The 16,706-nt window shown below is 45.9% G+C and overlaps 1 protein-coding gene across 1 annotated transcript in view; it reads right to left on the reverse strand.

Moving 5' to 3' along the window:
- Positions 1 to 340: 340 nt before the first annotated feature.
- The window catches only part of Pcp4 (Purkinje cell protein 4), a 59,855-nt gene continuing 43,489 nt past the window's right edge, over positions 341 to 16,706 (reverse strand). The window contains exon 3 of the mRNA XM_048422609.2: positions 341 to 740. Within this exon, the coding sequence (XP_048278566.1) occupies positions 613 to 740 (128 nt within the window). The 3' untranslated portion in view covers positions 341 to 612. The remainder of the gene's footprint in view (positions 741 to 16,706) is intronic.

The raw sequence follows: 16,706 nt of genomic DNA on the forward strand, positions 1-16,706 counted from the left end.
GCCCTCGCTGAGCACATGTGGGTGACATTCCAGCCACAGATGTGTGGCCCTCCCATACCTTGTGTTCTCCTGGATGGGTTATAAACTCTGAATCTGGGACAATCGAGGGTACAGACTATACGTCCATGCTAAGAAAATCCAGCAACAACCTGTTGGCAGTTAGCACCCTATTAATAAGACAGGCACTGCTAGGTTGAGGATGAATAGCTCCACCGTCACAAGTCACTTTGTTACATCTCTAAGCTTGAAGAGTACGAGAGATGCCAGGCTGGCGGTTGCTTTAACCTTAGGGACACTTTCCTGGCTTTGTTTAATTGGGAAAATAAAGGCAGACACTTGATTCACTTATCTTACCTCCTTTTATTACAACATCAAGGAAAATAGTTGCAGAGGAACTGTAATGGAGAGAACCCGATTAAGCTGCTCACAATTTCAATGTGCACACCTTCCTATAGGGGCATAAATACTAAGGGTTTCTGTACATGCATTTCAGGTTTGCCGCGGGGTGTATGCTGTGTGGATGACGTCTCTCTAGGGTATTGTTCTTTTCATCTCTCGATGGGTGGTGGTTGAACTCAGTGTCTTCGGATTGCCTAGGAAGCAGCTTCCCCACTAAGACTGTGATCCGGCCTTTTTCTTCTGGAATTTTCTGAACTGGGACTGAATGGCCACAGCCGCACGCTCTGTCTCTGGTGCATCCATGTCGATGTCAAACTCTTCTTGGACTTTCTTCTGCCCATCTGTATTCAAAAACAAAACAAAACAAAACAAAAACCAGAGACATCAGGTGACCATCTAGCTGAAAGCAGAAGCATAGGCAGAAGCGTAGGGTGGCCCATCACAGTGTACCCACAGGTACTCGTTCACCCACCCCAAGACAGGGCCCTGTTTGTAAAGCAAAATCCTGGGACCTGCAGAGCTCTGATGATCTGAACTCTACCCATGAGCAGGAAGGTGAAAGTCACTGACACAGTCTTGACTGTTTCTGTAAGGCTAGCTGATGGTCACCGTGTTCAGAGCTGACTGGGTGCTGCTTTAGATACTTGTGCTGCTAATGAACTTGATTATTGTTTTCCAGGCTCCAGCAGCTGTCATATTCATAACCAAATGACGCTATGTGACCACCGCCATAAGAGATCACAGTTCCATAAATCATACAGTGTGATCCTGCAGGGCAAGTTGGGTGGCTCACAGTGACAAACCAGTGCTAAGTGACAACTTAAGGTGATTGTGCCTTTGTGCTGGGAACTTCCTGAGAGGGGATCAGAAGTAAAAAATAAGTAAGCAAAATCCTCCTGCCAGAGAAGGGAGAGAGGACATCTTTTTACATCTTCCAATCCAATGAAGACTAGACATTAGACTCATCAAAAGAATCATTTCTTTGTTGTTTCTGAATGCAGACACTAGGGTTCCAGTTCAGACTCAGGGAGACTACAGGCAGAGACCACTTGTTCGTTTCCCAGCCACCCAAATCCAAAATAATCACACAAAACTGTCTCAATTACAACATTGCTTTACCTATTAGCTTAGGCTTTTTATTAACTAACTCTTACATCTTAAATTAACCCATTACTATTATTCTGTGTATTTTACCATGAGGCTGGTGGTTTACCAGTAAGGTTCTGGGTTATTCGTCTACTTTGACAGCTACATGGCATCTCCCTGACTCCACCTTCTTTTCTCCTCTGTATCTGCTTGGAATTCCTACCTTAATCTATTCTGCACTGCCATAGGCCCAAAGCTGCTTTTAATGGTAACAAAACGTATTCACAGCATACAGAGGAGAATCCCATATCAGGTGAGTTCTTATGTAGTTTAAAGGAAGTTGCCTATAAGGGCAAGACTGCTCATTTATTAATCCTAGGAAGAGGCCAGGTTGTCATTCCTTTTTAAAAGGAAGTTGAGTTGAGACAAAAGTTCTTATGTACAGAGAAGGTAGTCAAAAGGAACTAAGGTTAATGCAAGCCACAACTAGAGACAGCAGCAGCTCCCACCTTCCCTGGACCTATGCAAAAGCCTCACTGCCACTCTGGACTTGCACATGGAGCAGAGAGACTAGCTAGATAAAGCAGAGTGTGGAGGGGAGAAGATAATAGAAATAACAGATGATAAATATAGATAATAGATAAATAATAGATATATAGAAAATAGATAAGATAGAGTATTGATAGAAAGATGACAGCTAGATAGGTAAATGGAAGATAGATAGATGATAGATGACAGATAAATAGACGATAGATAGATAGATAGATAGATAGATAGATAGAGAGAGAGATAGATAGATAGATAGATAGATAGATAAATGGATGGATAATAGATGATAGATCAACAGATCTATAATAGATAAATAGATCTATAGATAGATAGATAGATAGATAGACAGATAGATAAATGGATGGATAATAGATGATAGATCAACAGATCTATAATAGATAAATAGATCTATAGATAGATAGATAGATAGATAGATAGATAGATAGATAGATAGATAGATAGATAGATAGACAGATAGACAGACAGGCAGGTAAATAATGATAGAGAGTAGTAGATAGATGGTAGGTGGTAGATAGACGATTGATGAGAGACATACAGAAGAACCCACACTTGTTTCAGATGCCTCTAGCATGGCATTTCCTTTGCAGATCCTTAAGCAGGCTCCTCTCAATTTTCTTAGAGACTAGGCAGGTTCTGCCTAAAGCACTCTGGGCATTCTTCCATCTGGGAGCGAGTGATCTGCCTCTGGCCTTGCAAGCCTTGTTAGTGTGATGGGTTTGTGACCTAAATCAATTCGCTTTTCTTTTTAACTCACTGCCATGACTGCAGAAGCTGAGACTTAAGAGTGCATTGTACAGGGAATGTTGAGGGGCATCCTTCATGATTCATGGGATCCAACTGACAGAGAGAATGGTGGAAGGCTTTGGCTACATTCCTCAGGGTCAAGGAGTCCTTGGCATATTGATCCACACTGCAGTGAATATGGAGGGCAGGGCCACGGGAAAAGACAGGAGTTGCCTGCAACCCAAGCAGATGCTGGGAAATATGAAACTGAACTAACAGCAAGAATGACAGATACGCAGGGGCCCTAACTCTGGACTGACATTGGCACTGTCTGACTGTAGTTCTGTGAGTTGCTACTTCTCACAGGAGTTTTGTACATCAGATCCTTCCCTCCAAGAGGAGACCCTATATCCATTGCAAAGTCATGCAATAGGGGAAATTAGTTGCAGCTCAAGGGAGGTTGGGAGAGGTTTTTTTTTTTCAGATTAAAAATGTTGCTGCAGCCCACGTATTTTGAAAGACTGATCCACCTTCTCCCTTTTGTAATAATGGGGAAAAACAATAATTTTATGTTTTGACAAATGATAAATGAAGATGTGAAAAATATGTATCTTAGGGAATCCGAGATGCAGCAGTAGGACAGGTCATAAACATCAATTTTACAATTACATTTTAAACTAATATCTCCCACCAAAAGTGATTTATTGATCCCACCCATGTCTGAGAAATATTACAGTGCTTTCCAAAGCAACTTCTTATATTTAAGGACTTGTCACTTTCTATTTATTTCAGAGCCTTTCCTTCCCTCAGGGAAAGTCTACATTGTCACAGAAGAAGCCATGAGTTTCATGTACCAGGGACTAGAGTGATGGAAAAAAGAGGAGAAAGACAGACAGCTCATCGGATCTGAGGGCAAAGAGTTGGTACCAGTGAAGGGTTTGCAATGGTTCCATGGGGTTCTGACAGCCAGGACAGGTCAGTTCTGAGAACCAATCAGCAACAGCAGAGAGGGCCACAGAAGTTGGGGAGTATCACACCTAAGCCCCGTCTCCAGAGCCTCTTCTATCTTTGGAACCATCCCTAGTGATGATGACAGCTCAGAAGCAGGGTGACTCTGAGGAGAGCCTCCCTTCTCCTTCATGCCAGGGCAGAACTTAGGGCTCATTCTGTTTTTGCTGTTGATGTCATAGACTCTCTCAATATTGTAAACAGGAAAGCCAAAGACCCTAGGGTTTGTTTCTACATATATGATATTCATTGAAAATACACTATATGTGTGCATGTATACACACATGCACACACACACACACACACACACATCTGCGTTGTAAGTCACTCTAGCCTTTATTAACCATCACTAATTCCATTACTCTAATCCTTTCTTTCCATCCTTAGTTTGTCCTCATTGCAACCCCCCTTTCTAGGGTGTGAGCCTGAGAAGGAAGAGGCTCTGCTTACCTTGTTCCAGCAGCTCTCTTAAGGCCTGACACCAAATGGGTGTTCAATGAGTAGCTGCTGGTTGTGAACAACTCTATCAAGTGAGCACACAATTCCAGCCTAGGTCTAAGACACCAGCATGCCCTCCAATAGGTAATTTCCATTGGCCAGTGGATCCTTGTTCTCACCTTCCACCTCTACCATGGATTCACAACGGGTCTCTAAGGAAGTGAGGCTGGGAAGTGTGTAGTCAAAGCCACTGTGGGGCCACCAGAAGTGCACGATGAACAGGTGACGGAAGATGTGAAGACATGGATGTGGCCATGGGAGAATGGCCCAGGAAGCATTGATTCTTAAAGAGGTGGACCTCAGAGAAGAGGTAGAGAAAACAGGGTACGGTCATGCAGGCATAGATACCCAAAGAAAGATCAGGAAGGCATAGGTGTTACCTCCCATCACTGACCTGAGCACCTGGGATTTGGAAGAGGGTATAGCAGAGAAGGCCTGGGTGAGGACAAAGCAGTCCAAGCATCCCCATTGTCAAGGGGAGCTGTGTGCAGGTTTCTCAACCCTACCCCATACTAGACACTGGCTGCCACTGTCATCTGGCTAGGAAATAAACAAAACACATGCATTGTGTTCCCACAGTGCCCTTAGCCTCTGTGGAGTGAGGCACTAGCTCCCCACACCAGTCAGACCCTCTTCGGGGACACTAGAGGTGTGAAGCCCAGCTAGAGTCAGATTAGGGGATGCTTCAGCTGCTGTGACCCAGGGGAAGGTTTTTTTTAACTGCCTTGGTATTTGGTTTTCCTTTTTTAAAAAAATATAGACACGAAATAATTTCTTTTTCTACCCTCCAGTGTCACAGACAGACTAAAGTGGAGTGATGAGTGGCGGATTCCACCAAACCGAGAAATCTCCCCCAGGAAGGAGGCAGAGAGACTCAGAAACCAGTGAAGATCACAAAACTCACCAGGCCCCTCCCCAGACTTATAAAGACAGAAAACAGTTTCTAGGGCAGGCAGGCTCCTCCATGGAGTTGTCTGCCAGGAATATGGTTTTCATGGGTTGTCACTCACTCTGAGTGGGCTTTTTGATGATGCAGCTGCCTCTGAATCACCCATACTGTGGTATGCAAGCCCTCACGCATGCCTCTGCAGCAAACGCAGAGGACCCTGGTTGACAAAGCTACACTTGGGTGGACATGTTTCCTTTGGTCTGTCCTTGTGGTCCTGGGGTGAACAGATGCTCATTTGCATCTTCCCATCTAAGACTACTGCACAACAGAAGTTTAGATCAGAGTGACATTAAGCATTGTCTCTACCCACCGTGACCCCAAGGTAGGTTTGCAGCTAACACAGCTCTGAATTTCCTTTTTTTGAAGTCAAATTACTTCCTACCCTGGCCCCCAGCTGTGCAGATCAAACCTTATTCTAAGTAAAACTGTAATATTAAATGCATTTGGCTATATGTGGCCAGGGCTGCAGGGGCAGGGAAAGAGGGTACAGGCAAGCATAAGGCGTTTAAGCCCTGAGGTCTCTGCATCTACTTACTGGTGTGATTCACAGGTTACTTGTGCACTAATTCAGAGAAAAACAGGCACGTACCATCGTGGATGCTTCATGGTTAGCCTAGGCAGCTAAGTATGTCTGGCTTGCTACAGAAATGTCCCAGCTGTGTAATTCGAACCATGGAAAACATATTCAAAATGTTGGTTGGTAAGGGACAACCATTTCTGCTGGACATAACTCACAGGCCAGGGGATACAGAAAGACTAGACACTACAGAAGTGCCCTCCCCAGTCACCGTAGCTAGGAGGACCCTGAACACAGCAGGGGCCTCTCTGTGCAGCTGTTCTATCCATAAGAGAGTGGTACGTCTGTATTAGCAGCAGGTACAAAGTGCCATTGTCCTTCCCACCTGGCAGCGCAACCCTCTCCTTTTAGCTCTATTGGCTGTCTCATAAAGATATTTGAAGGCCTGTATCTGGTTTGGGTGGCCCTTCCTGACACTTTTATTTAGAATTCTGATGCCTGAATTGGAAAAACCCTACACCAGTTGCCTCTAAAGGTGGCTTTTTATCACTTTGTACAAGCAGTATTTTTCCACAACACTCCAGCGTAGGATTGCACAGACATTATTTGGAGTTCTGGAAGAATGTCATTTCCTTCTGCATGGGCAATAAAATGCTGAATCTGATCACAGAGTGGTCATGAGTAAGGGCATGTCCACACCACTCAGCAGACGGTGTAAAAGTTCGCAGCTCCATCAGAGAATGAAGGCAGCCCTGACTTCCTGACCATTTGCTCAAGAAAATAAAGGCTCCCGTAGCCGCAATGTCTCCTGTGAGCAATGGACCATGAGCCCCCACCAACCCCACAGACTTCTACTCTTGAGTTTATCACTTAGAAGACCTTGTCTTACAAGAAGTAGAAATCAAAATTTGCCAAGCTGAACAACTGACATTAACTACTATAACATCTACCCAGGCATTATCTATCTACCTATGGTCTGTCTGTCTGTCTGTCTATCTATCTATCTACCTATCTATCTATTTCTGTCATCTATCTGTTTTGTCTATTTATCTGTTCACGTGTCCATTAATTTAGCCATCTGTCCACTTCACCTATTCGTCTATCCATCCACCCCCCACCATTCCATTCATTTTTCGCCCATCTGTCTTTCCATTCACCTATTTATTCACCATTCCACTCATCATTTACCTATCATACATCTGTCTAACTATCACAATGCATGTCCGTCCTCTCTTCCTCTCTCTTACACAAGGGGACCATAGGGACACACACAGAGACCGACAGACACACAGACCAAAGAACACAAAGCTTGGAAAACGACCCCAGCCAAGTAAGCCTTTCCCTCTAAATAGAGACTTTATCAAACTAGCAGGACATGCCACAGAAATCTGCAAATGCCACAAGCGTCATGAAGAAACCTCTCTCCCTGAGTGCCAGGATGTCTTGTGCTTCTGCTCTACCCTCTAAGGTCCAGTTAGAAAGTAACAGTCCTACTCGGCTTTATACTTCACTCCACCACAGACATTTCTGATGCCGCGCTCCTGAAATGCAGCTTCATCTTGCAGAAATCCAGGCAGGTAGTAGCTCTGGAAATATGTCTGGCCTTGTCATGGCAGCATTCGAGTAACCCTGACAAAAGACCTCATTCTAGACTCAGAGTCTTTGTTTATTGGTCCTGAGCTAGGTCCTCCTTCACGTGTTTCCACAGGTTTTCTTATACAAACCATTTGATGGACGAAGGAAAGAAAGGCAATCTCATTTACAAAGTTACGGAACTGCTACCAGCTGGAGAAAGTCCCAAGAGTATCTCAGGCCTCTGGTAGTGTTAGGACAACTCACAGCTCAGCTTGCACATTTAGATTCTAACAGACTTCAAGTCTGGTGTGGTAGCGGTGGTCCTTAGGTCTGCCCACCTACCATCAACGGGACTGGATGAGCACCCTCTGTCAGTGAGGTCACTGTGGCAGAATACCACAGTTAGGATGTGTTTTGTGTCATCTGGAGAACCCTGAAACAGGTGTCAGCAAGGCCGGTTTCTCCTGGGTCCTCTCTTCAGAGTCTTCAGAGGGCTGCCTTCCCACAGTGTGCCTGGACGGCAAAGAGTATCCCTGTGGCCGCACACTTACAGTCTAACAGGACACAGTCCTGCCGGATTACCATTCACCCTAATGGCCTCGGTGGGTGCTAGTCCACCTCCTTAAAGCCTCTGTCCCCACATGTAGCCACATTTTGATGTACAAGAGGTCTGTGTTTCGAATAGAGTTGTGGGAGAGAATCACAACCCAGCCTATGACGATCCCTCACCTGACTCTGGAATTTCTGGGTTTTCAAGCCACTCTGCTATGTGGTGTCCTCATCTGCACATGCTACCATGGGGAATGTTTGCTGTCCCCATCTTACAGAGGTTGGAGATAACCATGTGTCTAGCCCAAGATCACCTGGTGAGTACACTCCAAACCCAGTCTTTACACTGTGTGGGTATGTGGCAATGCCGCGCTATTTCTGCTCCGTGGATGTAGGCCAGGATGATGGGCTCCTGCATATGGTAATTAGCATAGCTCTGGGAGAAATCACAACCTCAGAGCTTCCAGTCTGAACACACGATTCAACCAATCAGCCTGCAAACATCTACCAGGCTGACCAGGTGCGGTTTGCCAGGATTTATTATCTCTTAGCAGTGGGTACACAATGAGCTGTCACTGTTCTGAGGACTGGAGTGTAGCAGAGAACACACTCGGGTTCCTGATTCCCAGAGGAAAGCAGAAAATAGATAAATATGCTCATTAAAAAGTAGAATTTTAGAGCATTCTCAAATCAGAGAAAGGTGCCAAGCCAGACAGGAAAGTATTGTGTGTGTGTGTGTGTGTGTGTCTATGTCTGTGTGTGTGCCTGTGTTTGCATCTATGTGTTTGTATATGTCTGTCTGTGTGTGTATGTATTTGTAATGTGTGTGTATGGTTTGCATGTCTGGGGTGTGGGAGTGTGGGGTGTGTGTGTTTGTGTGTTTGTGATGTGTGTGTATGGTTTGCAGGTGTTTGGGGGTGTGACTGTGTATGTGTGTGTCTGTGGTGTGTGTATGGTTTGCATGTGTGAGATGTGGGAGGTAGGCAGTATGTGGGTATGGTATGTGTGTTCACGGTGAGTGTGTACGATTTGTGTGGTGAGGTATTTGGGGTGAGGTGTGTTTGTGGGATATGTATATGGTGTATGATGTGTGTGTTGTGTGTGTGTGTGTGTGTGTGGTGTGTGGTATGTGTGTGTTTGTGGTATGCTGTATGTGTGTGGTTTATGAGTGTGTATGTCTGTGGGATGTGTATATGGTGTGATGTGTGTGTACTATATGTGTGCGAGAGAGAGATGGCTTATCAGGTAAGCCACCAGAGAGAGATGAGGGATAGTCCAATCCCGTCCCAAGGAGAGAAGCACCAGCCAAATTCTCCATGGCTTAGAAATGACAATTTAGTGAGCTGTAACCCATCCCTGCAGTCACAATCTAAGTAGCAGACTTCAAATAACGAACATTAATTCCATAGAAATTAACAGCTGTGAAAAGTCACCCAGAGCATGACAGAGCTCTTCCGAGATCCTACCCCAGCTCAAGAAGGAGTGAAGAGTCTGAAATACAGCAAAATTCAAAATTATATTATGAGATGGGGTATGTGGGGCACAGTGGTGGAGCAAGGCTTAGCAGGTGCAAGACCCTAAGTTTGATGCCTACACACACAGACACAAACACACACGCACACGCACACCATATTCACCCCTGACCTTCAGAAAGGAACTCTTGAATACTTTGTTTCTCGGTTTATGATAACGTGACTTCATTATCCCCTGGTGCTTAGCAGTAAGTCATGAACACACAGTTTTCAGTTTTAACACACCCCCACACTACATACACACCCATGTATATGCACACACACGCATGGAAAGGCTTCCATTTACATAATCACAGCTCTCTGCAGTTTGAGTTTTATTTGACAGAAACTAATTACCTCCTAAGGCCTAATCCTGTAGATCAGAAATCGGTACATAAGCAGTAAATTGGGATATAATTGTCCTGAGTAGGAGTTCCCTTCGCTGGGAGTCGCAGCACATAGCGCGCTATAAAAGGACTGAAATCTTAGCACTCCATAAGGAAATAACAGGAATTTAACTTAAGCACACCCTGCAAGTGGGGTATGTGAAAACCAGGGTTCACAGGATGCCCTATCATCTTTCAAAGTATAACATTAACTCTAAAAGAATTAGTCTATGACTTGTGTTGCCCTTGATACAATTAAGCTAGTCCACACAGCAGCTGGGGGATCTGAGCTGAGTCCACACTTCTCTCTTATCAAAGACTTAGGGAACCAGTGTGGGTTCCTTTCTGAGGACCCAAACCTTGCCCTTGGGATAGTGAAAGACAAAATGACAAAGAAAACACACAGGAATTGGGAGCTTTAATTCCTTAAGCCTTGAAATGGATGAAGACATAGACAGTAAGACAGCCAGTGTGGAGAAGATAAAGCCACCTTCTTCTTGAAAACTAAGACTAATAAGAAGAAATTTATGCACATAAGGGGATTACAGTGCTGACACTGAACACTGAGCACTGTATTTTATGAAGTCCCCATTTTAAAAAAAAATGACAAAATGTTCTTAAAAGCTGAAAATAGGGCATGCAGAGATCCGAAGTGTCCCTTTGGCGAGGCAATGAGAAAGGGCCATTCCCTAGCCAAGCAGGAGGTGTGATCACAAGTCACAGAGCCCCTGCTGGCTCCTGCAGCCACCTCTGTGTTGACTGCACGGGGGCAGCTGGTGTGAACAATTGCGATTTTCCCAGTCTCTGCAACGAGCAGAGACTAATGTGCAAGGTCAAGCGTTAGCCACAACAGGCAGGTAGACTTCCTGCTTTGTGGTTTTCCATAAATCATAGAAAAACAGGGTCCCCATTCCTCAAACTCCCCACTTACCAGGATAGCCCCTTCTTTGGTACACGCAGCTTTTCCCAAAGGAGAGTAATTCTTTGTCCTAAAATAGAGGTACCCTGAGACCTGCTGTCCAGTGCTGAGTGGCTTGGCTTTTGGAGGATGGGGAGCCTAATTTGGTCATGTGAAAAGGACAGTTTACTCTGGGCTTCCCGTGACCACCATCCCATCTCCAGCTCCGTGGAGCTGTATCTGGCTTACGTAACCTCACCTACCCCATCCACAACTGTGTGTGCGCTTATCTAACCAAGTGTGTGCAAATATAGCGGCACTGATGGAAAAGAAAGCCATCATAGGGTCGAATGTCCCTCAAGTCCAATCCCCCAAGATCCAATCTACACAACATTCAAAAATAATTTTGCACTGGAAAGGCAAAACTCATTTCTAATCATGTTCATTTTTCAGATCGAACAGGACAAAATAACACCAAATGGAATGCGGGCTTTAGAAACAAACATTGATGGTCCATACACACCCCACCCTTAGCACTTGAAGCCCAGGTCAGGTTTCAGAAAAGTGGGTTTCCCTTGATGCTGTCTTCTTGGCTTGTAGATGCCCCTCCTGTGTTCCCAGAGGGCCAGGCCACTGGATGCTCCATGTCCTGATCTCCCCTTGAAAGCATACATCCCACCAGAGTTTATCCCAACCACACTTTTCAAGAGCTTGTCACCAGTCATACTCTGAAGAGACAGAGATTAAAGCTCCTGCCTCTATATTTAGGGCACAGTATTAGCCGAAACTATTCCTTTGTTTAGAAGAAAGAAACAGCTACAGTCACGCACACAGAAGCAGCTTGGCCAGGACAGAAAGGGGAGTCTGTACATGCTCTGAGGTCCCTCCCTATATGGGAAAATGTTATGAACAGGAATCTGGGTTGGGTTCATATAGGGACAAGCACTGAGTGTACATTGCTTTAACCAGGACTGGATCACTACTATTAGGGATGGCAGCTGGCTGGCTCATTTAGTGTGCTCTCCTTTGGCTTCCTCACTGCACTGAGGAAGCTGAACCAGGGGAAGCAATTCCTGGGAACTCTGCTGAGCAGGTTTCAGCCAGTGTGTGCACTGTCGGAACACAAGATAGAAGGAGAATACAAGCCCCAGGTAGAGCCCAAAAACGTGAGGACCCCACTCCAGCCAGCACTAGGATCCTGATGTAGGGGCTTTCCCTGGAGTAGGACAGGGATGCCTTGTTTATTGCCCTTTGCCTGGTGCTCTGGGTTAGGGTGCTAGATGACCCATCCCTTGGATGACCCTCATGCATCCTGCCTCGCTCTGCCCCACCCAGGATGCTCCTCTGTTTCCTAGACGTCCTGTGATATGTGTGTGCCCTGTAATAAAGCACTTCCTAAGGTAACTTGCAATGCTGGCCCCTCTGATCTTACCCTCGCCTCCGGCATCAGGAACAGGGAGGACAGAAACCTCATTACATAAAGAAGTGGTCTGTGCTTTGACTGGAGAGACTGCAAGGGGGAAGACTATGTTGGAACCTTTAGGGGTAGTGGGGAGAGCATCCTGAAAGTCTCCCTCCCCTCGGAGCATATGGAATGAACTGAAGTCCCTTCTCTACAGCAGTAAACCAATGAGATGGAGGACCACAGAAGTGAGGTGCCTCCCTTCCCTCCTTCACCCTCCATCAGCATCCCACCCTGCACAGCCTTCCCCATAAGAGAGCAGCCAGGACAAAAGTGCTCAAGAACCCCCAGAGGTAGGTGCATGTCGTGACGTCTGCTAAAGTCTCTGTTTATTCTCTTTCCTTAGCTATAAAAGCTTGGATTGGAGACTGAGTGTGTGCTTATCCAGAAGAAGAGAGCTTCTAGCATCCCTACCACAGGGTGTGGATGTACAACTAAGTTCTGGCTGATACCATATGGACAGGAAAATTTCTCCTTGTAGCCTTTTCCCCGCCGTCCCTGTCTTATGCAGAACTGTGAATGCAATGGCCAATGTTAGTCAGCCATGTTGGACCACAGAGGGGAGAGTTCTTAACCTGAGGAAGGAAGAACAGTTACAGAGACTCTCAGTTCTCCCTGGAAGACACTGACCTCCAGACTCCCTTTGATGAGAGAAGAATAATCTTGCTTATTATTTATGCTGTTAATTGGGCTTTCTGCTTCCATTGATGACCCTCATTTCTCACACATATGTCACAGTCAGAGTGTAACACACCTGGACATGCTGGATTTAAGGTAATAACGGACACCCAAAGGCACACCACAGTGCCTTTTTTTTTCTTCTGTGTTATCTGCTCACTTTCTGATGTGGGCGGTCATTTCTCCACAGTGTTCCAATTCTAAGAACCTCAGTTTGAGATCAGTCTGAAGGTGCAGCACTGTGCTCCCCAGAGGCTGGAGCAGGAGGATCAGTTCAAGAACAATCTGAGAACTTTGGCTTTCAGACCTTGTCTCAATGAAAAGCCGTTTGGAAGGGGCCATAAATCTTAGGAGTAGCATCCCTGCCTGCCATGTGTCAGGCTCTGGGTTCCGCCCCGAGTACTGGAACGTCTTCCACGAAGCTTCACAGCGGTATTTCCTTTGCATCCATACCCTTTACCAGCCACCAGCTGCAGGCAAGGCCCCCTTGGTGTGATCTTCTCCTCTGTAGGGTGTAGCAATCCACTTCTCACTTAACGATGCATTTTAATCTCTTGAAAGAGCATGGCTCCCCCAGGACTTGACTACGGAAACAGTGGGCAGGGCAGATGCAGCATCTAGGAGGAGGATTTTCCTACACAGTCACTGATTCCTTTCTCTCTACTTTGGGCCCCATTTTGAATCATTTCCAGAGCTTTCGAACCATCAGTCTTTCTCCTGTCCCTGACCCTGCCTAGATCTCCCGGGTATCAAGTGTTCCTTGACATACAAACTTCACCTATGCCTTGAGCTCCCGAACTTCCAGATGCGAGCTCAGAGGAGCAGACACCTCCTTTGTTTTCGGTAGGAAGAACAGTCAAATACAATCAAAGCTGCCGCACACATTAAGCCTGAAGAGAGCCTCACTAATGTACACCCTGGAATCCACCGAGTGTCTGTAACTCTCCCCTTATCCTAGTCCACAGACCGCTTGACATGAAAGAGGAAAGGAAGAAACTAGGCAAATAGGATGCACGCCCCAGGGCTCAGAAGAAAAGGAGGCTCGGCTCATCAAGATGTTGGAATCAAACCTCAGTATGGCAGATAGCATCGCCCTCCCAGCCGGAAGTAGCAGGCAAAACTCAGCCTTTCCTCTCCCTACCCCGTTCCTGTCACTGCTTTCTGATGAAAATGCTTTCCTAGCAGAGCGAGCTGCTCCGGCATCCTCAGCTGATAATGCTTTTTCCCCTATGGCTCCCACTGCTGCCAAGCCAGGCTCTATCTCATAAGACACCTTTGTCTTGGCTTTCTAGCTCTGTGCCTCTAATCCAGGCAGACAGCTGTTTTCTTTGCATATTGTCAAGGATTGCTGTACCGTCTTTTTTGGATGCAAACAGATGAGCCTGTTGTGTGTGGAATTTGACTTTAGGTGCAAATCTCTAAATGGAATTCTGAAAGAGAACTTGCAACGTGGCCAGAGGCAAGCTCATCAGGGCTGAGAAGAGCTGAGCAGAGGTGCCCTTCACCTGGGCCGTCACCAGCCTCAAATCTCATGTGCTTTTGGATGTGTTGATGAAGCAGAAGGCAGAACTGGCATCACTGTGAAGATGTCTGCCCTCTCTGTATATTTTTAAAACAATAAACATGGTTGAATATTTGTGTAATGACACAGAAAGGACAATGATTGGAGTTGGATCAATAATACATGTGTCTATTCATGCGAAGATGTGTGTTGACTACCAGAGATTGTCCTTGGCATCTGAGCATCACACTCCGACCTCCGAGCCCACATCTGCGGCCTTCCACTGCCTATGTCTGCAATGAAGACATCTGATTGCTGTCTGCTTGTAAGGAAGGCTGACTCCAGAGACCAAACAAACACTGGTTGAGGGGTTGGAAATCACTCCTTAGAGATGGTTCACCTGAAGCTTAAGCTTCATTCTAGTTACCAGGAGTGCAGTAGGCCCAGATGGTATAAAAATAAAAGAAGTAGAAATGAAACCTGGGCTTGGGAAATGGTTCAGGAAGTGAAAAGCTCACCTTACAAGCATGAATACCTGTTCTAGATCCCCTGAACACACCCCGAAACAAAAGACAGGCAGAGTGGTGTGTGCTTGTGATCTTGGCACCAGAGAGGTGGAAACAGGCAGATCCCTGAGGCCCACTGGCCGACCAGCCTAGCTTATGTGCAAGGGGAGTTCTCGGTCAGTGATAGAGGCCCGTCTCCAAAAATATTAAAAACAAAACGTAAGGTAGACAGTGGCACAAAACCTGAGGAATAACACTTAAGGTCATCATTTGGCCTCCATACATACACACACACACACACACACACACACACACACACACACACGCACGCACACATATACACATATATATTCATACTCACACACAAAAATAAATAAACTAAAACCCAAGAAGAAATGAAATGCTACTCCACACAAGGCGGTACCTGGGCTCAGGAAGACTGTGTGGTTTTAGAGAGGGAAAGTTGGCTTTAAGCAGCACCTAACAATGTTCTAATAACCAATTCCAGGAAGCTTCCCCAGGGTTGGTGAACTCCGGGCTTCTTTCACATCAGGACAGGTGGATGAACAAGGAGAACCAGCTGCCTCAGCCACCATGCAATGTGACCGGCAGGCAGACGACTGATCCTGCAAGGGCCCCAGAAGCACTCTTACAGACCAAAACAAAAACACGCTCATTTCAGTCCCTTCGTGAATTCCAGAAAGAGAGAGAAATTTCCATCATCAGCTGCTGGTTAGCTTTTATTCTCAACTCTACCAAGCCTGGAGTCACATAGGAAGAGGGAAACTCTTGGGGATTGCCCATATCAGTCTGCCCTACATCCATGGGAGACTGGATGGACGTTGGTGTGGGTGGCCCAAGTCTACTGTGTGTGGCACCAACACCTAGCACACCTAGGCACGCGTGGGTATGAGCTGTGTAATCAAACCAGCTGAGCAACAGCCAGTGAGGGACCCCGAAGCAGCATGTCTTTTGTTTGCTTGTGTTTTGAAGTCAGGCTTAAATGGGTAACTTCCCTCAAGGATGGATTGTGCCTGGAGGTGGTAATCTCTTTCCGTGTAGCTTTGGTCATGGTATTTATCATGATGACAGAAAATAAACTAACATATCAGGCAATGTGATCCGACCGATATTCAGAGGTGGGAGAGATGGCGCAGAGGTTACTGACTGTTCTTCCAGAGGACCGGGGTTCAAGCCCCAGCACCCACGTGGTGGCTCACAACCATCTATGACTCCAGTTCCAAGGGATTTAATGCCTTCTTCTCACCTACATAAATGATGCATGCATGTGGTACACAGAACGCATGCAGGCGAAGCATTCACACACATAAAATAAAATTTAAAAACTTAAACACCTATTTTCCAGCCGATTGTTAAAACCCCATTCTTGAAGCACTGTAATTATCAACAGAGGGAATAGGAACCTTCCTGTCTAGATCAAAAGTGTGAGAAGTGAGAGAGGACACATTTGGACCGCAGGTGCCCACGGTACAGCAGCTGGAACTGGCAAGGGTTGCAACTGAGGCAGAATTCTTTAAAAAGCACCTGACATTAGTGCGTTATAGAATGGGAACATCTCCCAAGAGCAGTTACAGCCCACCTTTCACAAGAGTTATTCTAAGCTGAGCCTAGAAACATACAGTGGGGAATTACATTTCACTCACTGTGAACAATCAGGGTGACCTACTGGGCTGTCTCAAACCTAGACACATAATTGGCAGGATTTCATGGATTTGTTCAACTATGAGATGTGTGAACAGAAAGAGTGAAGTTTGTATCTGCGTGTGTCTCACAACGTCTTCTAAGGCCTTAGCTGCCTCGCCCACAGCATATCTAGCTACTAACTTCAAAATTACACTCTGCTCTTTCAGACAGAGAGCCATAATTTAA

The sequence above is a fragment of the Myodes glareolus genome, chromosome 2, assembly GCF_982192425.1.
Source record: "Myodes glareolus chromosome 2, mMyoGla1.1, whole genome shotgun sequence".
Classification (NCBI taxonomy): domain Eukaryota; kingdom Metazoa; phylum Chordata; class Mammalia; order Rodentia; family Cricetidae; genus Myodes; species Myodes glareolus.